At 41.4% G+C, this 20,013-nt stretch overlaps 1 protein-coding gene and 1 pseudogene across 19 annotated transcripts in view; one reads left to right on the forward strand and one right to left on the reverse strand.

Annotated features, from left to right (window-relative positions):
* The window catches only part of Itsn2 (intersectin 2), a 251,290-nt gene that overhangs the window by 183,962 nt on the left and 47,315 nt on the right, over positions 1 to 20,013 (forward strand). For 12 of the 18 annotated variants that reach the window (XM_087553100.1, XM_087553103.1, XM_087553110.1 and 9 more), the window contains 6 exons: positions 232 to 371; positions 9,905 to 10,041; positions 13,698 to 13,834; positions 14,764 to 14,861; positions 17,876 to 18,051; positions 18,325 to 18,469. In XM_087553100.1, coding sequence (XP_087409226.1) covers positions 232 to 371; positions 9,905 to 10,041; positions 13,698 to 13,834; positions 14,764 to 14,861; positions 17,876 to 18,051; positions 18,325 to 18,469 — 833 coding nt within the window. Of the gene's footprint in view, positions 1 to 231; positions 372 to 1,499; positions 1,581 to 9,904; positions 10,042 to 13,697; positions 13,835 to 14,763; positions 14,862 to 17,875; positions 18,052 to 18,324; positions 18,470 to 20,013 lie in introns of all 18 variants that reach the window. The other 6 variants (XM_087553096.1, XM_087553095.1, NM_001427104.1 and 3 more) reach the window with 1 other exon arrangement.
* Positions 10,834 to 13,220, reverse strand: LOC148005129 (large ribosomal subunit protein eL29 pseudogene; annotated as a pseudogene). The gene has a single exon (XR_015622883.1). The product of XR_015622883.1 is annotated as a large ribosomal subunit protein eL29 pseudogene (transcript).

Genomic DNA, 20,013 nt, shown 5'->3' on the forward strand with positions numbered 1-20,013 from the left:
GCCCTCAAACACCTTTTCAGACGTGGAGTTTTTCAAGTACTGATCTTTCAGTACAGAACCAATATTTATATCCACTTCCTTTGAGGACATTTACAAGGTATTATTTGGGAATAAAAGTCTTGTCTCAGTGTTGTATACTTTTTGTATCTCTTTAGTTGTATCATTTGACCAGACAGGAAATGACATGAGCATCTGCCAGATGTGACCTGACTTGATATTTTTGTACTTTAGATTCAGGGATCAGCTTACTTCATAAAAAGTCATCAGAAAAGGAAGAATTATGCCAAAGACTTAAAGAACAATTAGATGCTCTTGAAAAGGAAACTGCATCTAAGCTCTCAGAAATGGACTCATTCAACAATCAACTGAAGGTATTTGTCTCCTATTATCTTCATGCTCCACAGCTGCTTCTTGCTAAACACATGTATTACCTTTTCATAATTGCTTGTCTCAGCCACTGGAATCATAGTATTGGTTTTGATGATGTGATGTTCTCTGAAGTTTAGTAAACATTGTGTCAGGAGACGAAATATTTTCCTCAGAGTCTCCAGGGTTTGCTGACTATGCTCCTTTTATTGGCATCTGTGCATCTCAGACAGCTGCCGTTGCCAGCACTTGAGCGGTAATGTTAGCAACACTCTAAAGTAGAAAACAGACTGGCCATGGTGGTGCTCACCTGTAAATCCCAGGAGTTGGGAAGCTGACACAAAAGGGTCAGAATTCAAGGCCATTCCTCAGCAGCCTAAAGAGTTTAAGACCACCTTGGGCCACTTGAGAGCCTTTCTCAAAATGGGGAGGAGGGGTGAAGATGGAAATTTCCAAATTGCTCTGATGGTAGGTCTTCTAACACACCAGATTCTTCTTCTTTTCTTTGCTTGTTTGTGTCTTTGTTCTAATATAAATAACCTTTAAGAAATGATACAATGCTTAATGAAACCTAAAGTGAATCTGAGACCATAAATTTTATCTGAAAAGTCAAGTTCACGATTTACTGTTTGCCCCCACGGCAGAGCAGATAGATGCCCAAGCACGCTGCACGTTTCCTTGTGGGACAGTGGTGATTGGACACTGAAGCCATACCGAAAGAGATAATAAAATGTTAGTTGGATACTCAAGCTATGAATGGAGGTAGTGAAATCTAAAACTAGACTAATGGAACATCATTCAGATTTGGGAGTGGTCTCAGTTCATCCTTGGCTAACTATTCGTGAAGTTATCAGAGCATACAGTTTTGTATAGTAATTCTCTAATGACTTACTGGAGAAACATTAGCAACAACTATGAAATAAGCAGTATGATCAAGAAAAAGCCATGGTGACTTCAGTTAAGGACAGAAGACAGGTGAATAGTGCTGACAGTGGACTTCACACAAAGATGTATTCTTTAGAAAAGTTTAAAATATGAGTACTGGTCAAACAAGCCAGTCTTGTTTTCTTCCTTAAATTCCTTTTTACATCTGTGCATAGTTTAATTGGCCTTTTGTCTGCCTTATCTTACAGTGTGGGAATATGGATGACTCTGTTCTTCAGTGCCTTTTGTCTCTGCTAAGCTGTCTCAACAACCTCTTCCTCTTACTTAAGGTTATTTTCTAATATCTAGCTTCCTTTTTTTTTAAGTTGTTTTACTGTTTTCTTTTTTTAAACTGGACTATTCTTTGCCTTTATCTGATTATCTTTGTTTGGAATAACGTATACAATAAACCCTTTTTCCTTCTGTTTGCTCTAATATGCTTCTGCTGCCTAAATGCCTGTTTGAGTCTAATGCCAGAAATCAGGAAGGCTGTCCAAGGCCTCCGCCCTGACACCATCCCTGTGGACTGGGTTACCTAATGGGGTGCTTCAGGAGAGAACTGAGGGAATCTGAAGAGTGGATCACCCATGTCCCTTGAAGCATTACTTACTTAGGTTTCTAATTCCTTCAGTGTAGGGTAGGAGCATGTCTTGTGTGCATCAGGCTGCATCCTAATTCGAATGTAAGGGGAAAATGCAAAGAATCAGTAATTACTTGCCAGGTCTTGTACTCTGACATACTTACCCTTGAGATAAAAATTAATATGTGCAAATCATATGTTTGCTGTGTCCTTAAATACAGACTATTCAATATAGTCAGTGAAGTCCTCCTTTAATGGAGTTTAAAGACAGGTGACTTAAACACTTGCCTACCCAAGTATTCAGTGCTAAAATGAATGCAATATGCAGTTCCTTACATATTCCACAGTAATTAATTACATCTCCACTCTTTCAAAAGGTAAGGCAGATTGCAAAAGGTAGTAGCAGCAGAGTCCCAAATGTTAGAAATGACTGACCAGGTTATCTGGTCTTAGAATTTTGCTACGGATCATATAGACTAAAGTGTGAGTTTCTTCACTGTAAAATGTGTCTAGTGTAGATTTGTGACTATACTCACTCATTGACTAGTCTGATCCTTCCAGTTAGCATTGATTCTCCACAGGCCAGCAGACCACTCTGTCCTGCTTTACTTTCTTCCTTCTGCTTCCTGCCTTCTAGTTTTTCACTGCTTATTGATACTTTCATCAGAGGCAATTTAGGACACTGAAGGGGTGTGAAATCTGTTAGTCAGTGGCTAGGAAACTTTCTGTGGTTACAGAAAGCAGGAAAAGAAGCCTTTTTAGTTGTTGCTGTAAGGGGATACAGAGGGATCACTTAACACAGTGCTGAAAACTTCCACTGACTCCTGCAGCAGGGTCCTCTGAGGACTCCCCTGAAAAAAGTACCATCTGAGTTGCAGAGTGAGCAGAAGCTGGGTGCAGGGGGTCAGCAGTGGCTGGGAATGAAGACTGTTAACTGCTTCTGAGGCACCCCGACAAGAATGGAAGGCATGAGGCTGAGAGATGTTAAATGAAGGGACAAAGAGCACCAGGAGATGTGAGGGGATGAGAGCTGATTGTGTGGAGTATGGTAACCATAGGTCCCAGTCCCTGCTTGCATGGTCACCATGCAAAGGGCCTATGTAAGAAGGCCAGATGTGGCACAGCCACCTGTAATCCCAGTGCTAGGGAGACTAGAAGGTAAGGGACCTTGTCTCAAGGAAAGTGGATGCCATGTCAACCATACTCCAGGCACAGGCCAGCCCCACACCTAGCAGTGGTCAGCCAACACAAGCCAGACTCCATAGGGTTGTTTGTTTGCTTTATTATTATTATTATTTTTTTTTTGGTTCTTTTTTTCGGAGCTGGGGACCGAACCCAGGGCCTTGCGCTTCCTAGGTAAGCGCTCTACCACTGAGCCAAATCCCCAACCCCGTTTGCTTTATTTTTAAAAGAGAAAGAGAATATGAACTTGGGTGGGTAGAGAGTTAGGGGAGGAGTTGGGGAAGGAGTATGAATATGATCACAACACATTATATGAAATTAAAAAGAATAAATTGAAAAATAAGCTGAAAGATATCTGATGTTGATGATCTGGTTTACACATATATACACATGTGAACACACACACACACACAAAAGAAGAAAAAATGGATGAAAGAATGAAAAGAAAAAAGAAAAAAACCGTATCATAGATAAAAGAATTTCTTTAAAACAAATATTTCCACAGGCTGGAGGAATAGATCAGTGAGAGTTCTAACCCTGGTTGAGGTGTTTAGGAAAAAGAGTGTATGGGGGAATTAGGAAATTTCAGCAGAGGGAGGGGCAGGGAGAGAGAGAGAGAGAGAGAGAGAGAGAGAGAGAGAGAGATCAGCCTTGGTGGATGGGGTGGGTGAGCACAAGCGTGAGAGAAGAAGACAGTGTGTTGAGCAGTGTTAACTGTCTCTTTTATTCCAGGTCATGAGTTTACATTGAAGAACATGCCTAATGATAGGATTTCCCTTCACTAATTTATAGCTTCTTAGATACAAGCACAGACACGGCGAGTGAGGTCGGTTCACGGCTCCATATAGATTTAGCAGCTAAGATGCTGAAGCTGGAAGGGAAGGGGGGTTACAGATTTTAACACAGAGTCACGACAAAGACAACTCTGAAACAGTGTCTGCATCATAGTGAAAGGACCACAGAGGAAGAAAGCGAATGCCAAAGCCCACCGAGTTGGGGAGGCTCAGTGAGACTGAGAAACCCTTGAAATGGCAACAGTTCAGAAGCCAAGAACTTACTGTACGAAGAATAGGGTATGTCCCCAGTGGTTGTTCTGGTTTAGATGTTAACAGAACTCAAGGCATGCTAGTAGGAACGTTCCGTTAAAAGGCACTTAAAAGGTCTGATCTCAGAGGTAGGTTTTGATTGGATCATCAATATAGAGGTCAAAGACACAGGGACAGGCACATGGTGGGGTGTTTTGTGAACCCACATGTGCTATACAAGTACTTTTGCTGTTCTTATCAAAGAGTTGCACAAAATCTCTAAAATATCTAGTGTGATTTAAAAAAAAAAAACCTACCACTATTGACCAGTTATTGAGTAACTGAGGAAGTGCTTTTCCATAGAAGGAAAGCAGTCTGCCAGCACCAGCATTGTTAGTGGTAGCCTCCAGCTGGCAAGGGGTAATTCATGTGTCAGGTGTACATCTTCTCTCCAAGATGAGGTACAACAGCAGGAAGTGTGGACCTGAAGAACTGCTTTGAGGCATGGGGGAGGAGCTTTGGTTTAAGTAATCTACAACTACAAGACCATCTTTAGTTTCTATTTTTGAAAATAACATAAGTATGAGTAATTTCGTGGCGGTTTGTTGGCTTACATTTGATATTGATGGAAATGCTGGATTTCAGATGGAAGTTAGTGAAAATAAAAATCAATTTTGTTCTTAGCCACATTCATGTCCTTCTGAATTCTCCTAAAAATAATTTTAAACCCTCAGCAGTGCATTGGCCCTTGGATTACAACCTGTTGCCCTGTAGTGAAGGCAGTGCTGTGGTTTGCTCATTTTCCTTACCTGCTGTTTTCTCTCAGTAATAGAAATTGGGATGAGGATTTCCCACTTTGCTTATGTGTTTGTCTCTTTTAATTTTGCTTTCTTACAGATTTTGAGGCTATGCCGCTAGTGTGAGTAGATTTTAAATTGCTGTAGTTTACTGGTGGATAGGTCCATCTGTCATGACATCTCTTCTAGAGCTGCTTCTTGTCTTAAGGACTAGTTTTTCCGCCTGTTATCCCAGCACTGGGAGACTAAGGCAGGAGGTCTGCAATTTCTAGGCCACCCTGAGCTACAAGTGACTTTGAATCCAGTTTGGCTATATAGTAAGAACCTGTCCAAAAGCAAACAAACAAACAAGTGGACTAGGAAACCTGGGGAGATAGCTCACTTGGCAAAGTGCCGGCTGTGGAGGTATGCAAGCATGAAAACCTGAGTTTAATCCCAATTTACCCACAGAGAATTCCTCACATGATGGGATGCTCATGAGCCCAGTGTAGGAGGTAGTGGATACAGCATGAAGGGGAGGCAGAGACAGTGTAACCCCAGGGCTTTCTGCCGAGCCAGCCTGTCCTAATTCGTGAGCCTGAGGTCCCAGTGTGAGGTTCTGTCTCAAAAACAAGGTAGAGAGCCTGAGGAGAGACACTCAAGTTGACTTCTGGCCTACAATCATGTGTTAATGCATATGCACAGAAGCATGCACAACACACACACACACACACACACACACACACACACACACACACACACACACACACAATTTTTTCAAGGATGTTTCCTGATATATTAGTCTAACTCTCCTGCCTTTCTTTTGCCCTGTTGGCATGGAATACCTTTTTCTACCTTATTTATAAACTGTTATATATTTCATTTGCATTTTATCTTTCAAGTATCATAGTTATAGTTTATAATTTCAGTTAGATATTTAATTGGAGTAGTAGTCTGTTTAATAAACTTACTGACAGATTTGGACTGTAAATTTTTTTTCTTTTATTTTGTCTCATCTATTTTATGTTCTTTTTCTTACCTTGCTCTTTTTTTAGTGCATTATTTGTTTGTTTACCATTTCCTGCACATATATTAAACACTTTGAGCATAGTCCCTGCACCTACCTGCCTGTCTATTCAGTTTCCTGTACATACATGATTGACTTTGAGCATAGTCCACCACCATTATCCTTCCTATACTTTCTAAAAAGTCTTTCTCCTCCTTGCATTTTTTTTTTTTTTTTTTTTTTGGTTCTTTCTTTCGGAGCTGGGGACCAACCCAAGCGCTCTACCACTGAGCTAAATCCCCAACCCCCTCCTTGCATTTTTTTAAAAGCCTACTTCATTTAATTGGGATTATGCCTGAGCATGGGTGGAGAGTTATTTACTTAAGCTATGGCAGTTTAACAAAGGTTACACCCACCTCTTCCCCAGCAACCATTAACTGTCTGTCTGTAGTTCCTTCTGGGAGGGATAGGAACTGAGTGGTTTTTTTGCATTCACTCTACCTCTTCCTTCTCTGACCTAGCTATACCTTCCTTTATTTTTCTGGTAGTAGGTATCCTAGAGACTACAGTTTGCATCCTTGTTTTATTTAATATCAATATTAATCTGCTGGCTTGTATGTCTGTATACCATGTGCATGCCCAGTGCCTGTAGAGGCCAGAAGAGGATGTCAAATCCTCTGAAAGTGGAGTTGCAGATGGTTGTGAGCTGCAGAGTGGGTGCTGGGAATCCACCCCGAGTCTTCTGAAACAGAAGCCTTAACTCCTGAGTCATCTCTCTAGCCCTTTTTCATTGACTTCTAGTATACATACTTTTTATTGTTGTTGTTGAATTCCAGCCAAGCTTTTTTTTTTTTTTCCGGAGCTGGGGACCGAACCCAGGGCCTTGCGCTTGCTAGGCAAGCGCTCTACCACTGAGCTAAATCCCCAACCCCTCCAGCCAAGCTTTTTATATGAAAATAAATTCACAGAAATAGTTTGGATATTCATTTGTGATTTGATAAGCATGGTTAACTTCTTTCCAAAAGTGATTTTCTTTTGCTTTTGGCAAAAGAATGGAACAAGTCACTTTAGTTTAATTACTGACTGAGCTGATTCAAAGCAGGACTGGCATACTTCTGTGGTGGTTTGAATGAGAATGGCCCTCGTAGATTCATATGTTTAAAAGTTTGACCATTGGTTGGTAGAACTGCCTGGGAAGGATCAGGAGGTGTGGCCATGTTGGAGGAGGTATGTCTCTGGGAGTGGAGGTTGAAACCTCTGGGAGGTTTCAAAAGCCTAGACCATTCCCAGTAGCTAACTCGTTCTCATCTCTCTCTTTCTCTCCCTCCCTTTCTCCCTCCCTACCTGCCTGCATGCCTGCCTCACATTTGTAGATCAGACACATGTATATTCTTGGCTACTGCTCCAAAATGTGTCTGCTTGCCTGATACATGTTCCATACCACGATGGGAACAGAATGCAGCTCTCTGGAACCCAGAGCCCCTCACTTACTCCTTACTTCTGAGGGGCCCATGATAGACAATCAAAATGTGCACTTCTAGGGGAATTCTGTAGCATGAGTTATTTTGGCTGCACCACTTTGAACTCCTAAGGAGTCCCAGGTGTGCACCCGCCCAGAAGGTATCCTGGACCCTCAAATGGAAAACACACACACCAGTTAATCATAAAATGCCTTTGCTAACTCAAGACTGGGCATTTTAAACCTTCCCTTTCTACCCCAGGCCTGGAAACTCACATGGCTGGTTGACTTTATCTCCTGCTATTACTGCGTGCCCTTCTTCTTCTCTAGTCCTTCTGATTCTCCCTGCATCCTACCTGGGCAACTCTCAGTGTCCTGCCCTGTGCTCAACCATTGGCCACTGGCATCTTTATTGATAGATCAAAAACCAATTGGGGACAGGACCTTCAACATCTGGGCCTGCAGATTCAAAGCATTAGCACTCTTCTCCAACAGAATTCCAGTACGTTTATTCCAGCCTTTCTCAGAGATGGATGCCACTACTTTCTCTCAGCTTCTCAGATGGCTGTATGCCTAGAAGGAGGAAGCACTGGGTGTTAGGTACCCGTCACCTTTCTCTCATTTCCTCTCTACAGGATCGCACTGTCTCTGGTGCCTTGACAGTGTCCCAGTGTCTGTAAATGAGTATCTTTTATATCTTATTCAACTTCCTAGATTTTGGTAAAACTTGAAACTATAAGAATTACTCAATCTTTGCTGGGAGAGATCCCAATTATTAGACTTTTTGCCTAAGTCAGCTATTGGAAGAAAGCCTATTTCAAGGACTCAAGGCTTAAAATAAAACCTTGGAAAGTTACTGCCACTCAATCTCAGGGATAAGTTGGAGACTAATATTAGACAGGTCCTGGCTTCCACCACTAATAGCTAATATTTATTGAAAATCTATGTATGAAGCATGCAATACTATAAGTACTTTACGTGGATTAATTAATTTTATGTGAACAGTAGCTCTTGAGATGCATTCGGGTTAGGAAGCTAAAACTTTCAGGAGATGATACAAGTGTAATTGACAGAACTTGACTCAAAGTTTTGTGAACTTCTCCTAGAGACATGCTTCTTAACATTAAACCAGCCTACTTCTCCACATAACCATCACACTGTTTTGTTTTTCAGTAGAATTTAGAGACAAAAATAACAAATAAAATTATGGAAGCTAAGAGCTGTGTGAAACTTAACCTGAACACAGCATTTGTGTAAGTCCCAGACGCTTGGGCAGTCTCGGTCACCACACTACCCCTTAGGCCACACAGCTCAGTCGGTTGACCTCTGGCTTAGCTCGACTCTGGAAACACAGGTTTTCCTGTTTTGGGTTTAGAGTTTTGTCACTAGGAGAGTAAGGGGACACTGTAGATTTAAAAACAACAACCACAATATATTCAAATATTGTCTAGCTCTCTCACCGTTACGTTTCTTTTGATTATTTTAGGGTTTTCCCCTTCTTCTTTGTTTTCTTTTCTTTTGTTTCTGTTTTGTTGATTATTGTTAGTTTTCTCTTTCCTTCAGCCTCTTTTTCGTTCTTTTTTTTTCCTTTCTTTTTTTTTTCTACTCTTGTTAAGAATTCTATAGATTCAAAATAGTGGCTATTCAAAGATAGCCAGGATGAGAGTGAGTGGGAGGCTAGCCTCTGGGAAAGGCCATTCCCCACGCTGAGCAATAGAATTGGAGACGGGGTTCCTGGGTCCTCAGCTCTGCCTCACTCTCTGGTCTTTTCCTCTGTGTTTTATGTTGACCTCATTCCTGTCAGTCCTGTCCTCCCTGGGTAGTAAGGGAGTCAGATTTAGTTTATCTCAGTTTAATGAGCCAGACAGACAAGTTTCTCTTTACAATACTTAATCAAGGTGTCTGGATCCCGGAAAAATATCTGACCCAGCTTGGATCATATTCATGTCCTTTTGAGCAGTCATTCTGAACAGGGAAATGAGTGCTGTGATCTTTTAGACCAAGTGTAGTGGTTGCTTCTGAATGGAAATACAAGAAACACTGAGACCTGCCAAAACCACATCTCAGAAGTCACCGTGTGTACTTGTGGTCTTAGCACGGAGACAGGTCCCTGAGGCTTGTTAGCCAGCCAGCCCAAAGCACTAGGCAAGTGTCAGACCAAGGACAGCTTCTGTGACACCCAAGTCTGACCTTGATCTTTGGCCTACACCCCCCAACACACACACACACTTCACACACCTACACATATACAGTTCACAAAATTTTTCTTTAAATGTTATTATAAGCAAATTTTCCATATTTTAATGAATTGCATTTTCTATCAAAAGTAATACTTCAAACAATTGGTTTATTAAATATTTTATGTTCTTTATACATGAACTGATGTAGAAATAAATATTTGTCTTAGTAGATGCATGAAGTACTTACTGTATTTAAAACTTTTATATCATGTGGATAGGTTTTTTTAACCTTTAAATCTTTTAAATTCAATTATACTTGTCTTAGTAATTTGTTTTTAATGCAAATGCTATATTATTAAATGATTAAAATACCTAAGTATTGACTTAACTTGTATTTTATCCTTAGGAACTCAGAGAAAGCTATAATACACAGCAATTAGCCCTTGAACAACTTCATAAAATCAAACGTGACAAATTGAAGGAACTCGAAAGGAAAAGATTAGAGCAAATTCAAAAAAAGAAACTAGAAGATGAGGCTGCAAGGTAATTAATATAACCTTGTTCTGTACTATACTACTATTAAATGAATGTGTTGTGAATGTCTTGTATATTACTATTAAAATTCTGCTGAGCAGTGTTGGTGTGCACCTTTAATCCCAGCACTCAGGGGCGGAGGCAGGCAGATTACTGTGAGTTCCAGCATAACCTGGTCTACTGAGTGAGTTCCAGAACAGCCAGGGCTACACAGAGAAACCCTGTCTCAAACAAAATAAAATTCTAGCTTTTGTTGCACATTGCTTTTGTTTGTGAAAATGGAAAGGGAATTAAAGTATTATTTTTAAATACTATTCAGATTCCAGTTTTATAAGTTCAATTCTCCTTTTAGGCATTAAGTTTCCATAAAACAATTATATGGTCTACTAGTGAAAGATAAGGACGTGGGAGTCAGACCTGGGTTAGAATTCTTCGTCTTCCCTTTACTATTTGAGGGACTCCAGAAAACAGACCATTTATCTTTCTAAAGCCTAGTTTCTCTATTTGAGAAACAGAATACGGTTTACCTCATAGATAAATGTAGGCTTTAAATAAATAATGTAGCTGGAATCACTTACATCTTGCACATTGCACATAATGAACCCTCATTAGTTCTCCTCTCTCCAGTAAATCTGTCTGTTCTCTGGAAGGTCATTAAAGAAAAAAACCCATGAACTAATTTCTCGGTGCCACTAAGATATATCGATCATCTCCATTTAGAGCAGAGGGATGGGCGGGGACATCTGAAGCATAAACCTTTTCTTTAGCATCTGTATGGGGCTTGTGTGGGGCTTTGGTCTTTTGTCAGTAAAATCCTTTATTTCTCCAGTGCTAGAAGTTGGAATGGTTGGTAAACAAATATTAGTGTGCCAGTAATTCTCCTCCTTAGTAAGAAGCAGATGAGTAACAACTGTGAAGAGCTAACAGACACTGGGAGAGAAGAAGCACATTCCCGCCTAGCAAGCCTCTGTCCTTAGTAGCCTTAATGACCAGTGTCAACACTCCTGGAGTGACAGCTTTGCATGGGATGTGGATCTACTCTGTATTCTTCCTCCTCCTGGATTCCTCATTTATGTAGTTGTGGCTTCAGACAGTTAAAGGACTTTACTGTCATTCCAGGTACACTCTGTCCATGGCCTCCTAGCCAGAGATACTAGAACAACACAGAAGGGAAGGGTTCAGTCAGTAAAGGGCTTGCGTTGCAAGTATGATGACCCAAGTTTAATCCCATAATCCAGGTAAAAATGCGGTTGCACATAGTTCCAATTCACTGGCCAGCCTGTCTAGCATAATTGGTGAATTCCAAGCCAATGAAAGACACTTACCTAAGGAGGTGGACAGGGCTTTTAAGGATGGCACCTTAAGTTGTGTTCTGGCTCCTACCACATACACACATACACATACAGGCATGAGCATGAGCACCTGTACACATAAATGCATTAGCACATGTGTAGCCATGAGAGCACACACACACACACACACAGAGAGAGAGAGAGAGAGAGAGAGAGAGAGAGAGAGAGAGAGAGAGAGAGAAAGGCATGAACACACATATATATCATTTTTAAAAGAATCGTACAGAAATAAAGACAGTGAAGTTCTTCACTTGGCACTTACCTTGTGCTGTTTACCACTGCACAGAGGATCTGTGCAGCGATCATACAGTCCATGAGATAAGAACTTTCTGTGAATATCTGCATCCCACAGTTTTTCTCAGGCTTAGAATTATCAGTAATCCATATTTTCATTTTATTCAACTTCCTACATTTTGTCTTTTGTAGTAAACCAGAGAAGTTAAAGAGAATACAAGTAATGTAGACCTCAGTTCAGAGCTTCATGTTAGCACTGTAGCTTGGTTTCTTGGCTGTTTGCCCAGGTGCATTCCTTTTCTTCTCCTAGGCTTTGGTAATAGTTAGATCATCATATTTTAGATGAGGCATCACCTGCTTCTGGACTAGTTTTTACTCACTAGCATGGCTAAGAAGATTACAGAAGAACTAACTAATTTTCTGGAGTTGCTTATGCTGCTGTAATAGTCAGATCCAGGCCACCAGCTCATCCCTTGCTTTGTATTCACTTTCCTATCCAATCCCCCATCTAGGGCAGCTAGATAGTTCATAGTGCACAGCTATGGACAGGAGAAGGTGCTTTTTGAAAGACAATTTTTTATATTGTTACCTTAAAAAAGTGTTTATATTCACTTAGACAATAGCAGTTTTCTTCTTCTAGGAGTGTTTCTATGACATGACAGCTGAGTATTAGAACTAATGTGTATTACAGCTCTCTCACGTTCATTCTTATGACCTCATTCAGAGAGAGCTGCCACTTCTACATTTAGTACCTTCCCTAAGCCTCAGCTCTAACAGAGTAGCAGAGATTGTGGCTGGACACATCTCTGGGATTGGACAGCACTTATTTATTATACCCCATCATCAAAGTGGGAACCTTGACTGATTTTTGAGGTCTCTATTCCTTAATTGCTAAAGAAATTTGGAACTTCTAGATAATTAAAAAAAGTGGAAGCCTCCTAATTGCTTTAAACTTGGTGGTCCTGGTTTGTTATTCTGATATGTAGATTTTTTTTCTCGTCTCCAAGTTTATTTGTAAAAACAGCATAGGACACTGGTCATCTGCAAATGGTGTGTAGGTAGGTGTGTCACAGCAGTCCGTCTGTCTTCACGCTGGCAGGAGCTTTTCTGTGGGGCCTTCACCGGGGCCTGGGCACCCTTGGGAGCCTGGGCTGGAGCTGAAACCTGGGCCTTAGCTGGAGCTTTGGCCTCTGCCTTGGTTTGAACCTTGGGCTTTGGTTGGCAGAGCCTCTGACCCTTGGCCATGTAGCTTTGAGTCCTCTTCTCAAGCTTGGGGTGAGCAATGAAAGCCAGACAGCTGAGTTTGTGGCTGGAGCTCTTTGGTATCTTGGGCTTGACGGCCTGAGGGTTCACGAGGGCCTTGATGGCCTCTGCTCATGCACTCACTGCCTTGGCATTGTTGGCCTGCATCTTCTTCAGGCCTTTCTTGTTGCGCTTCTTGGCAAAGTGCGTGTTCCTCAGAAACTTGGGGTCGACCCCCTTAAGAGATTCATATCTTTGTGACCGGGGTTTCTTGATGCCATTTCTATGCCATTTTCGGGACTGGTTGTGTGTGGTGTGGTTCTTGGACTTGGCCATGTCTGCATGGTAAGCCGTGGCTCCTGCAGCACCTGGGACCAGAAGAGAAAGAGCGATATGTAGATTCCACTCAAAGTAGTGCATAGCTTCTTGAGGAAGCATGCTGTAGTGGGATAGAGGCTGAAGGCTGTCCCAGGATCCATCTGGCCAGTCTCCACTACTCTGATAAAGCTGAAGCTTAGGGAACCAAAGCCACAGGCAGGCAGGGCTTGTGAGGAGTCCAGGCAGAAAGTAGCCTCACACTTGCCTCGTGCCTCCTTCCTACTTAATCTTGGATTCCCAGGGAACCTGAAGTCTGCAGCGTTCTCATTTGTACACCCCAACTCACCTTAGTCTGTGTCTCTCTTTGGCTGACTGGTTTCCCTTCCCCTCCCTCAGTATTCCTTGCTGGTTCTCCAGCCAATGGGAACCAGATCTTCCAGTATGCCTGTCAGTTTGTTTTGGTTTTGTGTCCCACATATTAGGATATTATGTAAACTCTTCATTTCTCTTATTTAAAAGGAAAGCAAAGCAAGGAAAAGAAAACTTGTGGAAAGAAAGTATTAGAAAAGAAGAAGAGGAAAAACAAAAGCGACTCCAGGAAGAAAAGTCACAGGACAGAACTCAAGAAGAGGAACGAAAAACTGAGGCAAAACAAAGTAAGGATAAGGTAGACCTGCTAAGAACAAACAAAATAAAAATAATAAACCAAAAGATGCTCACCTTTAAGTTTCATTTTAAATTGAATGTGTGTGAAAAGTGTATCCACATGTGGGAACTAAGGGTAGAAACCGCAACATAGCACAACAGACAGGGTGGCGTTATTGACTCACATAGAAGATCACCTACAATTTTCAGAATGGATGCAATCGTAAATATTTACTCTGCTTACCAATGTAGCCGAGCCCCTTATTTGACCAAAACAGTAATACAATTTTAAGTCTTTTTTAACATCAACCTTTTCTTAGAAGTCATAATTCCTCATACAGTTTGGAGCCCATTCTAACATACTTCAATAGTACACCTATTTTTAGATATGTAAACGTCTGGATCCGTGATAGTGATGTAGTATGTTCGTATTTTTTAACATAACATTTTTAAACGTATCAAGTCCAGGATGTTTGTGAGTCCTTCAATTTTCCCTTTAGAACAAACTAGTAAACCTACAGATGTTTCTTTGCCCAGTCCTGTTTACTCAGTGGTCTCTCGTGGCTTCCCTTATGTACATTCTTTCTCTGTCGTAGTCTCACCTCCACTGATGTGACCACGTCTCTCCCCTGCTTAGATACTGCACTGTGCACAGCTGCTGTGCTCCCACCTTCCCTCCCTCAGATCCATGCGCATGCCTCAGTCTGTGAGGCATCACTGTTTAGCTGCCTCCCACGTCACTTAGGACAAGCGTGTGTCTTTGCTTTGTATTGACTCCCTGAGTAGTCACACATCTGGATCCTAACAAGTCTGACTTGAGCAGAACTCTGTTATCCTGCTTGATGCTCACTTCTGTTTTAGATGTTAAGCTCTTTACTGAATCATGATACAGATGTGTATAATCTCAAATAACAAACGATGGTAATTATCTTTTTTTCAGGTGAGACAGCCCGTGCTTTGGTGAATTATAGAGCATTGTACCCCTTTGAAGCAAGGAACCATGATGAGATGAGTTTTAATTCTGGGGATATAATTCAGGTAAGAAATGAAAGCCTTGGGGCTGGGGATTTAGCTCAGTGGTAGAGCGCTTACCTAGGAAGCGCAAGGCCCTGGGTTCGGTCCCCAGCTCCGGAAAAAAGAACCAAAAAAAAAAAAAAAAAAAAAAAACCAAAAAAAAAAAAAAGAAATGAAAGCCTTTCTGCTCATGAGTAAGCTAATTACAAAACATTGTACTATGTTTTCTATATTTGAATTTTATATATTTCTAAAAATATTTTACATATAGGAGGCAAACAGAACAAGAAAATATTACAAAATTTTATTATATAAAATGCAAACTAACCTATAGTAACATAAAGTAGGCCAGTGTTTCCCAGAAGGTGTGGTGAGGTATAGGAGAGAGAGCTCAGAGTGCAGCAAGAGGAAACTGTGGGTAAGAGTGCCTTATTATCTTATCAAAGGCATATAAATATACAAAATATATTATCACTATGAAATATTATGTTAATTACATCTCAAAAAGTCGCTTTTACAAACTGTGGAGGAACGGGATCAGTAGATTTGGGAGCAGTGCAGAGGGTAGAGGATGGAGAGAAATTAAAACCCAATAAAGGACATGCATGCATGACAACACAGTGACAAGACCCACTACTTAGTATGTTAACTTGAAAAGTGAGTTTTAAAGTTTTAGTGGAATCGGTATAGTTTGAGAATGTAACACTGTTGCTAGGACGGTTAGGTGGGAGTGGGTGAGTGGGTGGGGAAGCACCCTCTTAGAAGCAGGGGGAGGGGGCATGAGATAGGGGGCTTGTGGAGGGGAAACTGGGAAGGGGGATAACATTTGAAATGTAAATAAATTAAATATCCAATAGAAAAGAGAAAATAGAGATGAGAAACCATTGACAGGTTCATTTATTCATTGAGGTAAGGAGATGTGTGCTGTGCTAGATGGAGTAAATAAAGGCTCACAGACAACTGAAAGATACACATGGATACACAAGTGCTGATTGTGCCAGTATCAAAGGAATGTGTAGACATAAATAATCAGCACATTCACCTCAGTTATAGCGGTTTCTTTTCATGGGAGAACACCACCTTGGTTGAAGCAGTTTAACCAAATCTGAGTGTGAGTAAAGATTGTAATAATTTATGTTACACAGAAAAAAGATGCTATTACTTACTGGGATTTTTAAAAAAGAACTGTTTTTAGGATGACGAGACCAGTTTCGCTGTAGATGTAAATTAGAGATAAGAACCACAGGTTTTTTGTATGTAAGAGCTTCAGTTTTGATGGTGAGAGTAATAGTAATCAAAGATGAACGCAAAGGAGGAAGCGTCTGACCTCCCCAAAACCCAAGCCAAAGCGAATGCCTGGAAAACCAGGCGGACAGTGCCAAAAGGAGTCCATAGCCACAAGCAGAAGATCCTCATGTCACCCATCTTCCAGTCCCCAAGACTCTGTGGCCCTGGAGGCAGCCCATATACCTTCAGAAGAGTGCACCCAGAAGAAACAAGCTCACCACGGTGCCAGCATCAACTGTCCCCAACCACGGAGTCAGCCATGAAGACAGAAGACAATGGCACACTTGTGCTCACTGTGGGTGTCAAGGCCAACAAGCATCCGATTAAACAAGCTGTAAAACTCCACGACATTGATGTGACCAAAGCCAGATATCGTGATAAGGCCTGACTGAGTGAAGAAGGAGTGTTCTTCCCTGGCACCTGACTTTGGACATTGCCAACAAAACCGAATCATCTAAGCTGAGTCCAACCAGCTAATTCTAAATATGCACCTTTCCCCACCATTACGAAAGAGGAAAATGAATAACAATCTGAGAGCTTAGGCCCAGGACCAGGGAGGTAGGCTTAGCCTTAGACTCCAGATGGGTTTAAGCTGCTGTCTAGATGAAGACATTGTGCAGGAGTTAGAAGTTGGAGATTGCCCTCTGGGAAATTAGTCCATCCTGAGATTAGAGCTTTAGGATTCAGTATCCCGTGAGAGCACTGACCAAATCCTAGGAGCAGATGGGCCTGTTCAGGAAGTGTATAGCACAAGGCAAAGTGACCAACCATAAACTTTGAGGTGAGGTCCCTGTTTAAGGCAGCTACCAGGAAGAGCAGGAGACACAGTTAGCTTGAGGCTGTTATACTGTAGGAAAAAGAAAAGTATTTAAGGGGAAAAAAAAGAAATTGGTTTTTTACTACTTGGAAAATAGTACCCAGAGGTTTTCCAGTTCAGCTAAGTCCCGCAAAAGTGACTAACTGTAGGATATTGAAAGTTTACAAGAAAGGAAATCAGCAAAATACTGTATAAGTCAGATGTGAGGGGTTTATAAAGCTGTAACATAGATGTTAATTATACCTGAGTAAAAATTATGTAACAATATGGATAGAGTAAGAAGTACAATGAAAGAGAGGTGAATCTTTTTGTAAGCAACAGCCAACAGATATTTTTTAAGGACTGAAATAAATCCAAGAAGTAACACTATAGATAATATTTGAAGCTGGGCATGATAATTGTCATAGGCAGATTGTCACAAGTTTAAGATCAACCAGTGCTTTGTGAGTTCTGTTAAATATATAGATATATATTCACACACACATATACATATACATGGAGTAGGGAACTAATTTTTTGGTTGTGAACTGTATATAATGCTACTTTTTTTATAACTTATTTTCATATATTAACTTTGGAGGGGGATGGTTTGTTTTGAGACAGTGTCTCACTATGTAACTCTGGCTACCCTGGAACTGATTGTGTAGAACAGGCTGGCCTCAAACTCACAAAGATTACCTGCCTCTGCCTCCTGAGTGTTGGGATTAAAGGCACACACCACCATGCCTGCCCACATGTATTAACTTTGATAAAATTTAAAAAGATAATCTGTTCACGATGAGAAATGGAAACCTAATAATTTGTAGGAAATGCCTTTTATTTCAACTGGGATTAATTCTGAATCTGAGAATGCCGTGCAGTAGTCCACACTTCTGTATATGTGTAGATTTCTAAACCCTCAACTTTCTTTTTCCTCCTCCTTCTTCTTCCACAGGTTGATGAGAAAACTGTAGGAGAGCCTGGTTGGCTTTATGGTAGTTTTCAGGGGAAGTTTGGCTGGTTCCCGTGCAACTATGTAGAAAAAATGCTGTCAAGTGACAAGACTCCATCTCCTAAGAAGGCCTTACTTCCTCCTGCAGTGTCTCTTTCTGCTACCTCAGCTGCTCCCCAGTGAGTCAGGAGCTGACAGTGGGTACACGTAGCTTGTGTGTGAATATGAATGCATAACTGCGTAAACCTGATTCTTGTTTTTTTCTGATTCTGGTTTTATCTGGGCTGGCACTTCCAACATTTCAGTACTAAGATTTAGTACTTATACTGCACAAGAGTCTTTATCTATAAATCATATTTAAACAGCATGTAATAGATAAGTGGGTAAGCTGGTAGTACTTGGTTAGTTTCTGGATAACTGAGTATACTTACAGTAAAATTTTACACTTGCAGACCACTCTGTTCAAATCAACCAGCACCGGTGACTGATTATCAAAATGTATCCTTCTCAAACCTTAATGTAAACACGACATGGCAGCAGAAGTCCGCTTTCACCCGCACTGTCTCCCCTGGGTCTGTGTCCCCCATCCACGGACAGGTACGTTTTCTGTGTCTCTGTGTGCTTCAGTGTTCACTTTGCTCTGGATTCCATACGGAGGCATCCATCTTTCCCCCATTGTGCAGAGCCTACAGCATCCAGTCTCTGTTCTTGTTTGTAAGTATGTGCAACTGAAGTATGATTTCTAAGTATCTGCTCAATAATTAGCCGTACAGATTGGGCTGGGGAGGGGCATTGTTTTTACCTGGCTTGGAACCTTAGTACTTGCAATATGTGGTTACATACACTAACGCTTCTAAAAAGAAGTAGCAGACTTCACCACAGTCAAGCCAGAAGTGTATTTTCCAGCATTTTATTATGTGCTAAAAGTTTAAGAAAAACATTTGTTGAAACACTGTGTCACTAAGTGGTTTATAACCTACTGGAGGAATCATACTTGCATGTGGCTGTGAAGTATGAGAATATGACAAATACATCTACAAAGTTCTGAGGGCATGTGGAGGGGAGGGCAGATATCTTAGCCCATCTGAGATTAGAGAATGCTCTAGGAGGAGCCGTGTTTGCATTGGGCCCTCAACAGAAGTCAAGGCTTCTCCACACCCAAGTCCTCTAGTGAAAGAGTAACAGGAGGAAGGTCACTGGGGCACCCGAGTTAGAGGTGTCTGCAGAAAGACACCTTGTTTATATAAAGCTAGATTATACAATGTTGAGGAAAGAGTGAAGTCAGGTTGGTCCAGCAATGGTATGGGTGAATTCCACCAGCACTTGGGAGGCTCTGGTAGAAGAACTGGGATTTTGAAGGCAGCTTTGGCTACATAAAGCATTTAAGGCTAGCCTGAGCAATGTAAACAAGGCACTGTCTCAATCAGTAAACTATCAACCAACAAATAACATTGTAAGGTAAACATTTAGAGAGAGGTTAGGGGTTATTAGTGGGGTAGTTACTACAGTACTAGGCGTCTGGCAGTAAGAAACCAAAAGAGGTTGTTGAGAGACCCTGACTCTTATAAACCCTGTGGCTGGGTTGACAGCTCAGTGAATAAACCCCAACAACCTGTGTCTCTGTCTCTGGAACCCACATGAAAACTTAAAGCAATAGTGGGCACATGCGGCTGTGGAAAGATGGGAGGTGGAAACAGGAGTCAGCCAGGACCTCATGGGTTGGCTGGGTCTACAGAGTATACAGCATAGCAACAAAAGCAAGAGAGACCTTGTCCCAAAGAAGATGGAAAGACAAGGACTGACTGCCAGAGTTGTCTTCTGAGCTCCATACTCATGCTGTGGCATGTAGTTACACACACACACACATGCACACATGCACGCACGCACTTTAGCTAGGGCATGGTGGTGCACACCTTTCATCCTAGCATTCAGGAGGCAGAGGAAGGTGGGTCTCTGAGTTTGAGGCCAGCCTGGTCTACAGAGTGAGATACAGGACAGCCAGGACTATACAGAGAAACCATGTCTCAAAAAACAAGCTAACCAACAAACAAAAGACCAGCAAAGTAAACTCTAGCAATAATGTAAAGGGGAGATGGGCAGAAGGAAAAAGAAAGACGAGGCAAGGGATAGTATTCTAACTG

This window comes from Rattus norvegicus, chromosome 6, assembly GCF_021556685.1.
Source record: "Rattus norvegicus strain SHRSP/BbbUtx chromosome 6, alternate assembly SHRSP_T2T, whole genome shotgun sequence".
Taxonomy (NCBI): Eukaryota; Metazoa; Chordata; class Mammalia; order Rodentia; family Muridae; genus Rattus; species Rattus norvegicus.